The 16,824-nt window shown below is 36.0% G+C and overlaps 3 protein-coding genes across 3 annotated transcripts; 2 read left to right on the top strand and 1 right to left on the bottom strand.

Annotated features, from left to right (window-relative positions):
* Positions 1-755: 755 nt before the first annotated feature.
* LOC132558776 (acetylcholine receptor subunit alpha-1-A-like) lies at positions 756-1,721 on the bottom strand. Its single transcript, XM_060223378.1, has one exon. The coding sequence runs from the start codon at positions 1,719-1,721 to the stop codon at positions 756-758; it is 966 nt and encodes a 321-aa protein (XP_060079361.1).
* Positions 1,722-11,638: 9,917 nt separating this feature from the next.
* Positions 11,639-12,976, top strand: LOC132558775 (acetylcholine receptor subunit beta-like). Its single transcript, XM_060223377.1, has one exon. The coding sequence runs from the start codon at positions 11,639-11,641 to the stop codon at positions 12,974-12,976; it is 1,338 nt and encodes a 445-aa protein (XP_060079360.1).
* A 2,360-nt stretch (positions 12,977-15,336) lies between these two features.
* Positions 15,337-16,458, top strand: LOC132558774 (acetylcholine receptor subunit delta-like). The gene has a single exon (XM_060223376.1). The coding sequence runs from the start codon at positions 15,337-15,339 to the stop codon at positions 16,456-16,458; it is 1,122 nt and encodes a 373-aa protein (XP_060079359.1).
* The last annotated feature ends 366 nt before the right edge of the window (positions 16,459-16,824 follow it).

Raw genomic sequence — 16,824 nt, 5'->3', positions numbered from 1 at the left:
ATGTTAATACAAAATCAAATAAAACTAGGTAAAATATGAACAAAGAAAATATTGACACGGAGACCCTTGAAAAATAAGTATAAAAAAAAATTAACTATGTGTTCCCTAAGCGTTTTCTGCTTCATCGGCGACATCTGTCTTGTAAACCTTGGTAAATCAAAATTATTAATGTCACGTTCTTAATGGAGATCATGATATACGACAACAAAACCAAAAGCCAAATTAACGAGCATCAAACACGTCAAGCTTCATATCACACAAGAACTAGAATATTTCTCAATGCGATCACTATGGAAACCAATAATATTTATCAAATTGCATCTAATGAAACTCTGTGTAACGAGTTTGTCCGTCAATTGAAGACTTCCTGCACGGGAATCATGATTATATGATATTAAGTCAGTGACTCGTCGTACACAGATTTAGTCTTCAGAAGGATGGGCATAGTATTGACAAACGGATATACAGCTATTACTAGTAAACTGTAACTAAATATAACTATAAAGACGATCGGTTATAATTGTTAAATGTCATGGCTTGACGTCAGTAAGACAATGTCAATTGCATCTAGTTATACATGCAGATATATCTATCATGTCTCATTTTTAGATATGCAGCTATTTGCTATCAACGACTATCGTATACACATTTACCCATTTAGGCCTCCAGAATCGGAATAAAGAACACGCCAAATTATTCTACATTAGCCACTTACCTCGATATTTCCCTGCTATGAGATTGCTGTCCAATATATTTTAAGATGAACTAACATATACAGCATAGACCACGTTAGCAGTCACAAGTAGCACAAAGAACGACACCAGGAATACTCGGTCCATCAACACACCAAACTCCCTTTTCGTTACCGTAGTCAAGGTAATTGTTTCTTCATCCTTTAATTCCATCGCTCCGTCGCTCTTAACTGCATCATTATTACATGGAATTGAATTAATATCATCTCCAAATTTGTTCTTCCTTTTCTTGGATTCAAAATGTTTTCGAGGGTAAGTGATTTTTGAAAGCCACATCGGGATTCGCTCTTCATTTTCTGCCAAATGGAATCTAAGTCCAATTGTAGTGAAGAAGAGAATAAGTGCACTGTATGTGACATTACAGATAAGGTACTGGGTGAAGATCGACACTGGATTTGTGACAGGGAGTTTCTCTGATATCAACGTCATGTACACAGAAAACGAGAGAAACATGGTGACGGAGAAGGACACTCTCTCCCCGGAATGTGGGGGTAGAAGGAATACTGCTAAGTTAATGAAGCACAGGAGGACAATTGGTGTTAGAAGGTTAACAATGATGAACTCAGGTTTTCGTTGAAAGATGACTCCAAAAGCGATCGTACTCGTTATGTAGGAGGTTTCATTACATGTATAGAAACCATTTACTCTCCACTGTGAGACATCTTCAATAGTAGACAGATTACTTAAACTGACCGGAAGCAACACCAGTTCGTTTAAATAATCCGGAGATGTAAGTTTTATAGTACAGTTATGACGATCAAACGGATAGTAACTCATATCGGGTCGACAGGATGTGCTTGTCATCACTGTATCAGATATTATATGTTGTCCTGTGTAACCACCACGAACATTGCCTTCCAAAAAAATTGTCTTCGTCTTGGTATTTCCGGATGGGTTGTTCAGAATAAGGAATGGGTTCCACACTTGACCACTTTCAAACGTCACATAAAATACTTTGGAAGTTGACATGTTCCATCGCATTATTTCATTAGTCCATGTCGCAGTAAAAGTGGAAGTGCTCACAAGATCTCCTGATATTTCATGAAAAGCATTAATAGAATGAAAAGTCCATGTAACAGAAACATAAATTGGGTAATACTGGTTCCAAACAGGACGGAGATGTTTGCTGTAGTTCTGAAGAAGTTGATTGTGGAATTCTCTAGCAGATTTAAATGTCAGGACAGTGAATTCCAAACCAGATGTGATATGGCAAATGATATTCAGAAGAAATAAAGTGTTGATATCCATATCCTCCAACCGAATAGAATTCTGCTCAGCAACACGATAACGTGTTTGAATGTCATGGGGGTGTTACTTTATAGAATATCTGAATATCTCTGTTATTGCCAGTGGATCATATCTTAATTCATATTGGCCAAAGCTATTATGGAGAATGACAACGTGATATAGGTATATCAACAAATAATCGATCGCCCGTATTTTGTACTGTGACTATATACAATAATACGTGAATAATAAAAGCGCATTTTGAAGCGAACTGATATATCAATAAAGAGTAGGCTATTTGTTAACATACCAATTAGGATTTATATTTCACTAATGGAGTTTTGTTGAATCTTTCCAGAAAATTGACTGACCATAGCCATTCTTCCATGTGATCTGATAAAGGTAAACTCTATATACATATAACGGTGATTCTTTAAGTGCTGGACACAATAATGATTGATTCATAAACTTCAGTGCGTAACGATTGTGAAGCCATTCCTATCTTAATTCCACTGATGTTGTTGTATTGTTCTGTGTTCTGGGTAGTCCTTACATTCATCAATCAGAGCGTAGCTCTGGCCATTGCACCCAACGAAGTGGAATTTCCAAATGACAAGAATTTGATAATTAAAAGCAGGGTTAATTCCGTTTAATATAACGTAACCATATTGTCCAACAATTATTGAAAGTAGGTTTATACATTTCCGTATGTAATGATTTATATTAACTTTGAAAATAGATACTCTGACTGTGCTAATAGCCAGTTATCAAACTGTAAACGTCGCCACGGTCGTCAGCAATGATCAAACTGTAAACGTCGTCACGGTTGTCAACAGTGATCAAACTGTAAACGTCGTCACGGTCGTCAGCAGTAATCAAACTGTAAACGTCGTCACGGTTGTCAACAGTGATCAAACTGTAAACGTCGTCACAGTTGTCAGCAGTATCAAACTGTAAACGTCGTCAAGATCTTCAACAGTGATCAAACTGTAAACGTCGTCACGGTCGTCAACAGTAATCAAACTGTAAACGTCGACACTATCTTCAACAGTGATCAAATTGCTAAAGTTGTCACGATCTTCAGCAGTGATCAAACTGTTAAAGTTGTCACGGTAGTCAACAGTTATAAAACTGTAAACGTCGTCACGGGTGTCAGCAGTAATCAAAATGTTAACGTCGTCACGATCTCCAAAAGTGATCAAACTGTAAACATTTTTCGGTATTATATCACCCCATTACAGCAATTCAGTAAGTTTTCCAAATAAGAGATGCTGTGCCATTTACCTCCATTTACTTTCATATTTTCCAGATTGCTACTGAGTTTGACAGTTATCCGGCTCATCTTTGTGCCGGAAATCTTACATCACGTTGTTTTTGTTTGGTTTTGTTTTTTGTTTTTTGTTTTTTTTTTGTTTGTTTGTTTTTCGTTTTGTTTTTCGTTTTGTTTTTTTTATTCATTAAATAAGTTGTTGTTTAAGTGCATGTGAATTTTCAGTCATCACCTCTCAAGCATAGGACGTAAAGACCAAGAATATGTCGCATGTAATAAATTTGAAAATACAAAGTTGTTAAGATTTGTTTCTGTCAGATACCGCGGTATGATAATCCAGCCAACCTAGAGCCGTCAAATATACTGTATAAGAAGCCACTCGGTAGTTTAAAATTCACCTGGTTAGCCCTTTGAAAGGACAAAATGAAACCTAAGCCAAAGAGTTAAGCTGGTGAGAAAAAATTTATCTAATGTGTATTTTGACGAAAAAGGCTTGACACATTTACTCAATTGTCATGCAAATATCCCCCCTGATATAGTTATCATTCTAACAGCAAGTAAGGCCGGGTTGTAAAGCTTCCTAACCAGGATTATGCAGTCGCGATGTTTCACAAAATGACATAGAACAAATTTAGTATATGAACTAGTAGCTAGATTAATTAGGAACTGTCAATTACAGAGTTGTGTGCCCCTTATTCCGTCTTTTCGTAATGGAGGTTATCTGCTTGTGTGACCAGGTATTAATTGTTACTTCATTCATTCATGTTATTTTCTCGAGTAGACTAATAAAGAAACAACAAATACACACTCCCAAGAACAGATAACTCTTTATTACGAAAAACTCCTAATGATAGTACTTGAATTAACACTGGATTTTTATTGCATTCTGTCCGAATGCTATAAGGTCGATGTTAATGCCTCTTTTCTTTACCCATGATACATAAATATTACTTAAGTTTGCATTTAACTCGACATTATTTAGGTTTTACGTTTATCTCCTTGCATGCTGGAAAGGTGTGTATCTTCAAGCATAGTAAAAAGGTGTGTATCTCTATGCATGGCATAAAGGTGTGTATCTTCAAGCAAGGTAGAAATGTGTTTATTCTCAAGCAATGTAGAAATGTATGTATCGTCAAGCAAGGTAGAACTGCGGAAAAGTGTGTTGAGAATGAGAAATATCCTGTTTGGAGACCATAGACAAATTGTAGATATAGTACGTAGAGTATTTACGTAACATAATAAATACCTAATAGTGATCGCTGAGTATGAGCTACTAAGTGAAGTGTAGTGAAAGCTCTGGTAAAGTTCGAGGTGAAATAGTATAATGGGAATTCCTTATTCCTTATTCCTTATTCCTAATTAAATCATGTGTATGAAACTAACCCAAAACAACAATCAATATTTCAATTTCTACCCAAACCAGACTCAATGAAACTACTTCAACATTTAATAACTGTAACTTTACGTTTCAAAAGATGTGAAGCGACTGAAGCCTGATATTTCTTGTTCGCTTCGGTGCCTGTAAAAAAATGGCCGACATCGCTTCGTTTGCGAGCCGGCGCACCACGTCTAGACGTTATTATTTCGCGGAAAAAATGCATACTGTCTTTGTTGCACAGTATTATCTAAATTTTCATTAAAGTTGTCGACAAAATATATTAAATATTGTTCTTATTTAAGTTTCATTGAATATGAAGTAACCACGCTGAAATATATTTCAACCTGTCACAATAATCTGTCTTCAAATGACTGACTATTTGCTTGTATCACGTCAAACGATATGATGACAAGAAACGAAAATGAAAGAAGAAGTCAGTTCCCATACTATAGAAAAAAGAAGCGTGAATTGAAATATAAGGATTGAATCTTGTTTATGTCGATTTCATGGGATGATGAATTGAGTTGGTCTTGAGACAAATTTAATGATCTGCGAAGCAGTTCATGTTGAATTTGTCTCAAGACCAACTCAATTCATCATCTCATGAAATCGACATAAACAAGATTCAATCCTTAAATGAACAACAGAATGTTTTGATGAGTTAAATCTACATTGTGATATCGTGGTAATGTACGCAGGTAGTATTGAAGACATTTTGTTTATCAGTAGAAGTGACATATGATATTTGTATTGGAGATGAATAGCAGTACCAGGTTAACCGTAGTGAAGTGTCTTGATAAGATGGTGTAATATACACAACATTGAATGTATGCATCGTATTTGTATTGGAGATGAACAGCAGTACCAGGCTAACCGTTGTTGAATGTATTTTGGAAATGATGTAATATAAACAGCACAGCTTACAATTGCAGTCATCAGAAGTACAAGGAAGGACAATAGCAACACTCTGTCCATCATCCCACCTTACTCCCTTTGCGTTACCGTAGTTAATGGATCTGTCCTCAACCTTAAAATCAAACCCCCTGCTGCTCACATTAACTAGTTTATCAATGTTGCAATTCTTCCATTATTTCTTAGATTTCTTGTTTGCGACACGTTTTCATTGATAAACGATTTTTTGTGAATTCCAAATAGGGATTCGCTCTTCATTCTCTGCCATATGAAATTTCTGTCTAACTATAATAGAGAAGACAATAAATGCATTATACACAACATAACAGATGAGGTCCTGGGTAAAGATTGACACTGGATTTGTGACAGGGAGTTTCTCTAATATCAACGTCATGTATACAGAAAACGAGAGAAACAACCTATATTTATAAATATTGACACACGCTTCCCAGAGCAAGACAATCGGTGTCGAAGGCTCGTTATGATGACCTCATTGAAAGATCATTCTAAAGGCAGGTTATCATTGTAAAAGGAACAAGCTAGTATTTCCATTAGCAGCACCTCGAACTTTACCGTCCAAAACTTTGTCTTCATTGTGGTATTTCTGATTGCGTTGTTTAGCGTAAGCAATTGATTTCACACTTGTTCAGTCAAACGTCACATAAAAGACTTTGTTAGCGAACACATTGCAGCGCATAAACTGATCAATCTATGTAATAGTAAAATATGATGGAAAAAACGTTTCATTCAATAGATATGAAAATTGGGTCAGGTTGATATCTAGTTAGACGGAGATGATTGCTATAGTTCTGAAGAAGATGATTATCAAAAATGCCAGCAGATAATTCAAACGTCAAAGTGTTCGATATGGCAAATGACATTCTAAAGACAAAAAGGATAATGACAAAATACTCAGGTAGACGGAAATGCCGCTTAGCATTACGATAATGTGTTTGTCAGTATTGTTAGTCGACAAGGAGAGTTCATTATCTGTATGATGAACACAAAATGGTAGGGATCACAAATAAAAGTGATTATTCTGCCATTTAGATTAATAAAGTTGAGGATCCTTGACAACTGTTTTATCACCAATGTATGCACAATAACTTTCAGGTATGACCGCACAACTTTCAAGAAATGTGCGGCAAGACCATAACATTTATTACAGGAAGACGTCAGCTTCAGATGCTGCCCGAGCAATTGGGATACTGTATGCAGGACAATCATAAATGACTGTAGCTGCACACTTCAATGTGGTCACAGTGTCGTTTCTCGATCTTGGAATCGATTTCGAATTGGAAAGCCCTTCAGAATCGTTATTCATATACGTATTATCAGAAATCGGTTTTGCATGTTCCTAAAGGTTGAATAGCGACTTTTGTCAAGCAACAGGAAGAAGACCTTCTGAAGAAACACTGAGGAATAGATTTCACCGTTCTGGATTACGTGTTCACAGACCCGTGGTATGACTCACACATATCATAGCGTGGAAGCATTGGGCAGCTGCCTTTGTGAATTGGCGGCTACGTCAACGACACCTATCATTTTAAAAGATGAGTTCAGATTTCAACATGACAGGAGGCGTGTTTGGCGTGGGTTTGAGTTAGAGGTATGTTGACTGATGCGTCACTGAACATGACCGTTTCGGTTGGGGCTTGGTAATGTTTAGAGGGGGTTTTTATTGTCGGACTGACTTGTACGTGACTGGAGGCTCACAGGTTTACGATACCGGAATGAAGTACTTCATTCAATGGTAAGAGCCTTTGCGCATGGTGTCGGCCCTGAGATTGTGCTGATGGACGACAGTTCTCGACCACATAGAGATTCACTTTTGAAAAAGTACCTTCAAGTACCTAGTCTTTCACCCAACCTTAACCTGATCGAGCATGCATGGGGCATGTTAAGCAACCAACTGGAACATTTTGAATTTTCAGCGCCATCGAGATTTTATATTTGTTTTAGAAGGATTTGAACATTTTATGTAATCATACGCTTCAATGCAATGTATTCAAAGTGGGGAAAAACCGTTTTCTTATTGCTTGACTTCATTCTGATATTGCTTATTCCAAAAGATTTTGCCTTTCGATACAAATAAATTTACCTTTAAAAAGAGCCTCCAAACTTTTTGTGCCCAGTACATGGTCAATGGTTCAGATTAAGCGCTGATTGGCACAATTGAAGCAGCTGAGAAAATTCCGTTTATGTTCGTTAATAGACAGACATACTAATACTGGTAACCTCGTTTATGACATCCGACAATGAACCATCACTGTCTGTGTACCGGAAATACACCAAATAAAGTAGACAATGTCGGTTCTTTTCAACGATCTATTACATCAAATGCATTTTGGTTATATGTTTACATATAGTTCAGGGTTAATATTTCACTAATGGAAATTGGGTTATATTTGAATCCTGTCCGGAAACAGCACAACAAATACCATTCATTCATACATTCATTCATTCATTCATTATACATCCTTATAGAAGTAAACTATATTGTACATATTATGATTCGTTAAGTGCTGAACATGATACTGATTGATTTGTGAACCTCAAATGTGTTTCCTGTCTCTGATATGTATAATCAGTGACATTGTAAGTACCGCCATTACACTAATGTTGTCGCTTTGATATAAATCTATACAGGATGGCGAGTTATTGATTACATCTTATTACTAACATATTGGATATTTCAATATAATTATACATTTCCTTTTCATCCTAGTCTGTAAAACACCTTCATTACATTGCCAAGGTTATATTCGATATCGCTACCTTCTATTTATATATTTACAGTAAGTAATGCAAAATGGGATGTGAAAAAATATTACCTTATTCGGGGCCACATATATCAGATAAACCATTTACAGATATCCCATCTTGGCGACCTGAGTTTACGAATACATCACGGACATTCCCTACTGCATTTTACCTCAACCTTGCTTAAAAGGATTTGAAATGGAACTGTCGATGTTACCTACTTCATGTGTAAAGTGACTTGTATCGAAACGCTATACAACGTTTGCTTATGTACCCTGTGCTTGAGGAACGAAAGTGTTAACACATTGTCATTGTGCTTACTTAACCGTCGTCTAGGATCCATGATTTCTTCCTTTAAATTTCAGTAAGGATCACACAATCTTCATCTATATTTTACTGTTGAACTTCCTAATATGCTATCAGATAAGATATGCATTAACATACACATATTTACTCTGAAACAACACAATGACGTGGTCTACTTGAAAACCTCAGTTTAGAAACACCCAAATTAAGATACTGAAATATAATGAGAATTTGGCCTTTTTGTGTCACTAAAAGAGTCTGTGAGACACCTGGCGATAGCACAGAGTGATTCCATGGTCCAATTTTCAAAAAATGCACTGGTTTGAACTTATTTGCCTATTTTGGACTTCAATGTCGTTCTTTTTTAACATCTCAAACAAAACATGAGACACTTTATACTGATTTAGAATGAAATCTAATTTAAACCGTCATATATGGAATCATTAAATTATCAACACGTGCGTAAATCGTTTGTCCTGACACCAATTAAAGTTTATCGTGCCTCCGCCGAACACACAATGCTATGTTCATAACGAGCACATCTTATTAAAAGTTCACTAATTAGAAAGTTTACAAACACACTGCAGTCATTTGCGTATGATTTCTACCGGCATTAAACAATCATTAATCCATTTTACATCCGACACCCACCTGTCCATTAGATTACACTGGCTTGTTATATAGTTTTCATGCGCTTCATACTCAGATTGTAGCTTTAAGGATATACGTGAACAAATATAATATAACAGTAACAAGCCATAAAAAGTCACGAAGCAATGCTTAAATTTACATGTAATGAAGAAAGGTTTGATATAATGCATTATACTCTTTTATCACATTTAATTCATCAATTTGGAATTTGCGTTATTAAATCAATTTTTTTATTGGTTTCGACAGGTTTTCATGTAGTCAAAACATGTTTTTAAATCTATAATCTTAAATGTAAAAGTTGAATTTGCATATAAGGGAATGGATGCTTTTAACATCAGCGCTATTTTACACCAGAAGTCTGTTTTAGCTAACATTTCTCCATACTTTCAGCAGAAATACCCCTGTGATTTCCTACAGTAACCCCAAACCATTTACATCCAAACTTTTCAACTACAAATGAATGCTGCAAGAACTGAATGTAGATGACCTAAGAAGTACTCCTTTGTCAGCTCGGTCGTATTCTACTTCTACTTATAACTATGGTCCTACTAGGCACAAAGTATCTGGTGAATAAAGCTTAATTCAAACTGTTCAGCTACGACAGCTTAAGTATCGCAAAGCCCTGCCCGTTGATTGGAATAGATTTTCAAGATACTCATGGTTTCCGTTCAAAATATGCCAAAGATTGGGCGAAACGAGATTCACTTTCTGGGCGGGTTAAATCCATTTTGAAAAGGCTTAGCTGCCTGAAATCTAAAATAGAAACAAAACACCTGTCAACTTTCCTCGATTCTGATGTTAAACCCATATTTCAAGATTTACATGACAAGTACGTTATTGTGCCTGTTGATAAGGGGTCCAACAACTTGATCCTTGTCTGCAAACATTATTTCATTTCCTGCATACGAAAAAGAACAAGGATTGTTTGATAACGGAGGGTATCTCGTCTATACAGTATGCTATTTTTCCAAAGAAAAAATACTTGTTCACCATACTTTGGTACTACAATTATTTAGATTACCTATTAATGATAAGATGATAAGGATACGGACCTCTCCCGTATATATTGGATTCCAACATTTCACAAGAATCTATATAAACGACGTTTTAATGCTGGCTCGTCTAGCTCCTCAACCAAACCTTTGTCAATACTAAGAACTCGACAAGGCTTTTGACCGATCTTCAAAACTCTTTTGTAAAACATACTCTTATACAAAAACATTTGATGTTTCCACTCTGCACACCACCATACCAATGCTAAGAAAACTGGAAGAATGCCTTCGTTCTCTTCTTAAGAGCTTTCTTTTTTAGACAGATTAACTATACTGAAGTGCATTTCCTGCAAAACAATATGTCTAAATAGGACGAAATAAGAAAAATGATCTTATTAAAACAAGTCACAAAGGCCATATAAAGTTTTTAAATAACTATTTCGGATATATTGGCATAGTTCAGATAACAAGAAATATATTGACGCAATTAATCGTATAAACCCCAACAGAAATAGAATTTAAGGAAAAGAACAGCTCTACTACATCAGCCGCTTATCTCGTTCTTTTCCGACAATGAAACCAGTATGAACAACTTTCCAATAGGTTGTATAAGTGTGATGATTTTACTTTCCCTATTGTGAATTTTCCTTCTCTGGAGTGCAACACACCTTCATCCTCATCCTATCGTGTTAACATATCGCAGTAGATTCGATATTCATGAGTCTGTTCTAATTATCACGTTATCCATCCATGAAATCTTCAATTGCCGGACAAAATCCTAAATCTTTCTTTTGTTCAAATTTTGCCCTAGATCTATTGAATTTGGATTATAATTATGTGTTGATATTTTTCCGTTTTCTTTCTTTTGTCTTTTCTGGGGTTTTTTTTTTTTATTATTATTTAACTCAGTGATAAGATTAATTTAACAACGACACCCACAAAAAAATCTGTAACTTTAAATGAAATACTGTTTAACAATCATTTTCTGGCTGCCTGGATGTCAGATATAGTAAAGATAGTATAACATTTACATTGACGACTTCTTTGTTTTTAATCAGTAAATACAATCCCGTGTCGATACCCATGTTAACACGGGGTAATCGAATCTTTAACTGCTTATTGATTTGCTCTAGAATAACAATAACAGTTGATGTCAATAATGGAACGGAATAACCCAACAACATTAACGATATTTCCTTATAGATATAGTTTGTTGAATGGCATTATTGATATTTGTTCTGCGTGGTAGAACTTAAAAGCGCCCTCTTTATCATTTCTATAACTCATACCTTACAGACATTTTGTCAAAAAATCAAATACACTGTATGTACATATAACCCGTTATTTTGAAGTTACACATCGAGTGAGCAATAGAGACGTGTCAGCAATGGTGACAAACAACAACGAACGTAGGCATTACACTATGAATGCGTGGACCTTTCTATTCATATTTGCCTGTTTTGTGTGTTTTCATGTAAATTGTAAAGAGAAAAAGGGTCATGTTGTTGACATCTCCTATGAATCTGTTACCGAGTTACAGCATTTATTGCTACAAAACTACAGCAAAGATTTTCGTCCCATACATAATCAAGGAAAACAAGTAGTGATATATGTTTTCTGGGAACTACACAGCATCAATGCCTTCAATGAGGTCACAGGAGAGTTCGTGACAAGCTCCACATTTACAACTGCGTGGGTCAATGAAATGATGAAATGGGATCAATCTTTATACAATACATCTTACATCATTCTTAACAGTGCAAATATATGGATTCCGGTACTTGCTTTCGATAACCCGACTGGAAGTACTGATATCAGGAAGGAATACGAACACGGAACCATTCGTTGTACTCCTAAAGGCAACCATTTCTTTGCGGTAGCGATAAGGACGAGCACAATTTGTCAACCTGACATGCGTTTATATCCGTTTGATCGCCATAATTGCACCATAATAATTTATACACCTGATTATCTAATTCATGAGATTGCCTTAATACCACTCATTCTGACCGATGTTTCTAAATTAATAGTGGTTTCCCAATGGGAGGCTACTAATTTCTACAGCTATAATGACGATACAACAGATTACAGTCGGCTGGTATTCGGAATTGAGTTCAAAAGAAAACCGGAATTTGTTATCTTTAATCTACTGGCACCAGTTGTCCTCCTGTGCTTGCTCAATATAACAGTATTCCTTCTACCCCCACAGTCCGGGGAGAGAGTGTCCTTCTCCGTCACCATGTTTCTCTCGTTTTCTGTCTACATGACGTTGATATCAGAGAAACTCCCTGTCACAAATCCAGTGTCGATCTTCACCCAGTACCTTATCTGTAATGTCATATACAGTGCACTTATTCTCTTCTTCACTACAATTGGACTTAGATTCCATTTGGCGGAAGACGAAAATGAGAGAATTTCCGGTTGTCTTTCGCGATTAATCAAAGTTGTATCTCTCAATCTTTTCCTCTGTGGAAGACGAAGGAGACAAAAAGAAGATGACCACCAGGTGGCACTCGACAACAAATCCGCTAATACTGTAAGTAATACCGACTCGCTTCCTCCCGTGTTACCCGAGAATCACAGAGATTTGAATAAAGACAAAAACGTTGGAGATATTCTTGTAAAAGACTTCGGCAGACTGATTGACAAATTTTGTTTAGTGTTCTTTCTAATGATGATTGTAGCAGGGAATTTAACGTTTGTGTTATATATCGCACTATCTTGATACTTGTTAAATGTTTGTATTGATTTACATACGCTTTAATTTATGTTATATGTATCCTGACTTTATCCTCCTTTCTCTTTACCTTATTAAAAATAACATGTCCATAGCTGTAATTGAAAATAAAACTTTATCTGTAAGACTCAATATGTTTTTCATCTTTTTTATCCTGACTTTATCCTCCTTTCTCTTTACGTCATTAAAATAACATGTCCATAGCTGTAATTGAAAATAAAACTTTATCTGTAAGACTCAATATGTTTTTCATCTTTTTTATCCTGACTTTATCCTCCTTTCTCTTTACGTCATTAAAATAACATGTCCATAGCTGTAATTGAAAATAAAACTTTATCTGTAAGACTCAATATGTAAAACATGAGTCTCGTTATTGTACTTGACAAATATATCATTATTCGTACAGGTAAATGTATCGAAAGTCACAAGTTTCAACATTTACCTTTGTGACACTTCAAATTATCTCTGTATAACATATGGTATGGTGATATGTGTAGCATGACTTTACAGACAAAGTATTGAGGAAAACTGTGTGTACATCCATTTTGTATATGTCCATAAAATAGCTTTCCCATAGCTGTGATTGAAATAACACTGTGTTTGAGATTGACTCAATATACAGTATACAACATTAGTCTTGTTATTGTACTTGAAAAACAATCAATATTCGTAACGTTAACGGTATTGAATGTCAAATGTTTCAACATTAACGATGTAACACTTTGTATAACATTGATTTACGTCATATAGCACGCGCACGTGCGCACACTGATTTGATTAACACAACAATTATCAAGAGGAACAAGCATCCGGAAAACAGGACATAAGCCTACGTTCTATAACTGAGATGTTAATTGCAATCGTTACTTGGCAATTGTAGCAGCTAAATTGAAACTCTGTGTGAAACTGTACAATCAAATAAAATGTTTCTTACTTCTAATACTAGTTAATCAACTGAACAAAATCGACTAAACCCGACCCAACAATTGATTGTTCTGTCGCCTATATCCCGGTACATTTATAAACAAAAACTTACAGGTCGATGATAAGTTGAGAATAAACTTACCTACTTAGTCTTATAGACACATATGTCTCGAGAACACTTCCCAATTTAACATGTAAAACCACCTTGTGATAATAATGCATGTTGACATATTCCAGACGTTCCCTATCCTGGTATGGGAGACGGAGCGACAACAATAAAACCCGAAAATCTGCCTTTGTGTGTTGGTTTATTACCGTTGTAGTGTAAGTAAAAAGTGAGTGAAAAACTGAAACGAACAGAAATAAAACAGAATTACAATTTGACCAGCGACAGCGTATTATCTCACAAAAATATGAATTGATATCTTTGGAGGATTTACTTGATAAAGCTTAACATGGACGATTCTTAACTGTAACGACAGAACTTCGTGTTTAAAATAGGAGATGAAATGACCTGTTGTGATTTACAACTTTGCATTGAACTAAAACTCGGTATCGGCATATTACCGATTGTTCAAACAGCATTATGGACATAACCTGTATCTTACTAAATTACCTGACTTATACACATTTGACAAGTTTACCTATGGCCTAACAAACTCGCAACAAGTTGTCTGTCCGAATCTTTGCTTGACGAACAAACACAGAAGAGTTCCACTATAAACTCAAAGGGGCTACTCGGATCGCAGTACGGAGCTCGGTTCGCTCTATGCGGAACATAGTACGTAACTATCTGTTACAGAACATTCCCACTTCATTATCTTACATTCCGAGAGTTCCAGTTCGGGAGAGAACTCTTACCTCACTATGGCTACACTCGGCATTTGACAAATTGACTCGATAAAAAACCTTAATTGCTATCCATATTGACGTAGGGTAACTGAAACATTACTCACTAAGGTATTTGCTAAATAACAACAGATACAGTTGACATTGATATCGATCTAATCGAACAGGAACATTAAACACCATTAGCGATATTTACGTTTGAATCGAAAGTCATTATTGGTATCTTTTTCGCCTCATGCAATTTGAAATCTCCCTCCCATTTCTATTATAGTGACAGTCATTTTATCTGTAAAGGGAAAGTTGTCGTTTCACATAACCGATACTTTCGATCGTGAGTGTATGAGGGTTCCAAGTACTGAAGTTGGTATCATCAACAAGCATCGGCGACAACCACGAATCATACCATGAATATGTGGGAAAACGTGGTTATTTTTGCATGTTTTACGTGCTTTAATGTGCACAGTGATGCTATTGAATTTGATCTAACCTATACATCTGTTACCGAGTTACAGCATTCATTGCTACAAAACTACAGCAAAGATTTTCGTCCCATACATAATCAAAGACAACAAGTAATGGTATATGTATACTGGGACCTACAGAGCATCAATGCCTTCCACGAGGTCACAGGAGAGTTAGTGACAAGCTCCAGATTTACAACTGCGTGGGTCAATGAAATGATGAAATGGGATCAATCTTTATACAATACATCTTACATCATTCTTAACAGTGCAAATATATGGAATCCGGTACTTGCTTTCGATAACCCGACTGGAAGTACTGATATCAGGAAGGAATACGAACACGGAACCATTCGTTGTACTTCTAAAGGCAACCATTTCTTTACGGTTGCGATAAGGACGAGCACAATTTGTCAACCTGACATGCGTTTATATCCGTTTGATCGCCATAACTGCACCATCAAAATGTATACACCTGATTATTTCGTCACAGAGCTTAACCTTAAACCATTCATTCTGACCGATGTTTCTAAATTGATAATGGTTTCGCAGTGGGAGGCCACTAATTTCTACACCTATAAAGACGATACAAGACGATACAGCCGGCTGGCATTCGGAGTTGAGTTCAAAAGAAAACCGGAATTCGTCATCCTTAATCTACTGGCACCAGTTGTCCTCCTGTGCTTGCTCAATATAACAGTATTCCTTCTACCCCCACAGTCCGGGGAGAGAGTGTCCTTCTCCGTCACCATGTTTCTCTCGTTTTCTGTGTACATGACGTTGATATCAGAGAAACTCCCTGTCACAAATCCAGTGTCGATCTTCACCCAGTACCTTATCTGTAATGTCACCTACAGTGCACTCATTCTCTTCTTCACTACAATTGGACTTAGATTCCATTTGGCGGAAGACGAAAATGAGAGAATTTCCGGTTGTCTTTCGCGATTAATCAAAGTTGTATCTCTCAATCTTTTCCTCTGTGGAAGACGAAGGAGACAAAAAGAAGATGACCACCAGGTGGCACTCGACAACAAATCCGCTGATACTGTAAGTACCACCGATTCGCTTCCTCCCGTGTTACCCGAGAATCACAGAGATTTGAATAAAGACAAAAACGTTGGAGATATTCTTGTAAAAGACTTCGGCAGACTGATTGACAAATTTTGTTTAGTGTTCTTTCTAATGATGATTGTAGCAGGGAATTTAACGTTTGTGTTATATATCGCACTATCTTGATACTTGTTAAATGTTTGTATTGATTTACATACGTTCTAATTTATATTATATGTATCCTGACTTTATCCTCCTTTCTCTTTACCTTATTAAAAATAACATGTCCATAGCTGTAATTGAACATAAAACTTTATCTGTAAGACTCAATATGTAAAGCATGAGTCTCGTTATTGTACTTGACAAATATATCATTATTCGTACAGGTAACTGTATCAAAAGTCACAAGTTTCAACATTTACCTATATGACACTTCAAATTCTCTCTGTATAACATATGATATAATGATGTGTGTAGCATGACTTTACTGACAAAATGTTGTGGAAAACTGTGTGTACATCCAATTTCTTTATGTCCATAAAAATAGCTTTC

This window comes from Ylistrum balloti, unplaced genomic scaffold, assembly GCF_031769215.1.
Source record: "Ylistrum balloti isolate Yb309-2 unplaced genomic scaffold, AGI_CSIRO_Ybal_v1 Utg370824, whole genome shotgun sequence".
In the NCBI taxonomy this organism is placed as follows: Eukaryota; Metazoa; Mollusca; class Bivalvia; order Pectinida; family Pectinidae; genus Ylistrum; species Ylistrum balloti.
The sequence above is the reverse complement of the archived record's forward strand: the minus strand, read 5'-3'. Positions and strand labels throughout refer to the sequence as shown.

What these genes read in the sequence shown, in the direction of transcription:
- LOC132558775 (XM_060223377.1), top strand. Translation starts at nt 11,639, where the DNA reads ATGGTGACAAACAACAACGAACGTAGGCATTACACTATGAATGCGTGG.
- LOC132558774 (XM_060223376.1), top strand. Translation starts at nt 15,337, where the DNA reads ATGGTATATGTATACTGGGACCTACAGAGCATCAATGCCTTCCACGAG.
- LOC132558776 (XM_060223378.1), bottom strand. Translation starts at nt 1,721, where the DNA reads ATGTCAACTTCCAAAGTATTTTATGTGACGTTTGAAAGTGGTCAAGTG.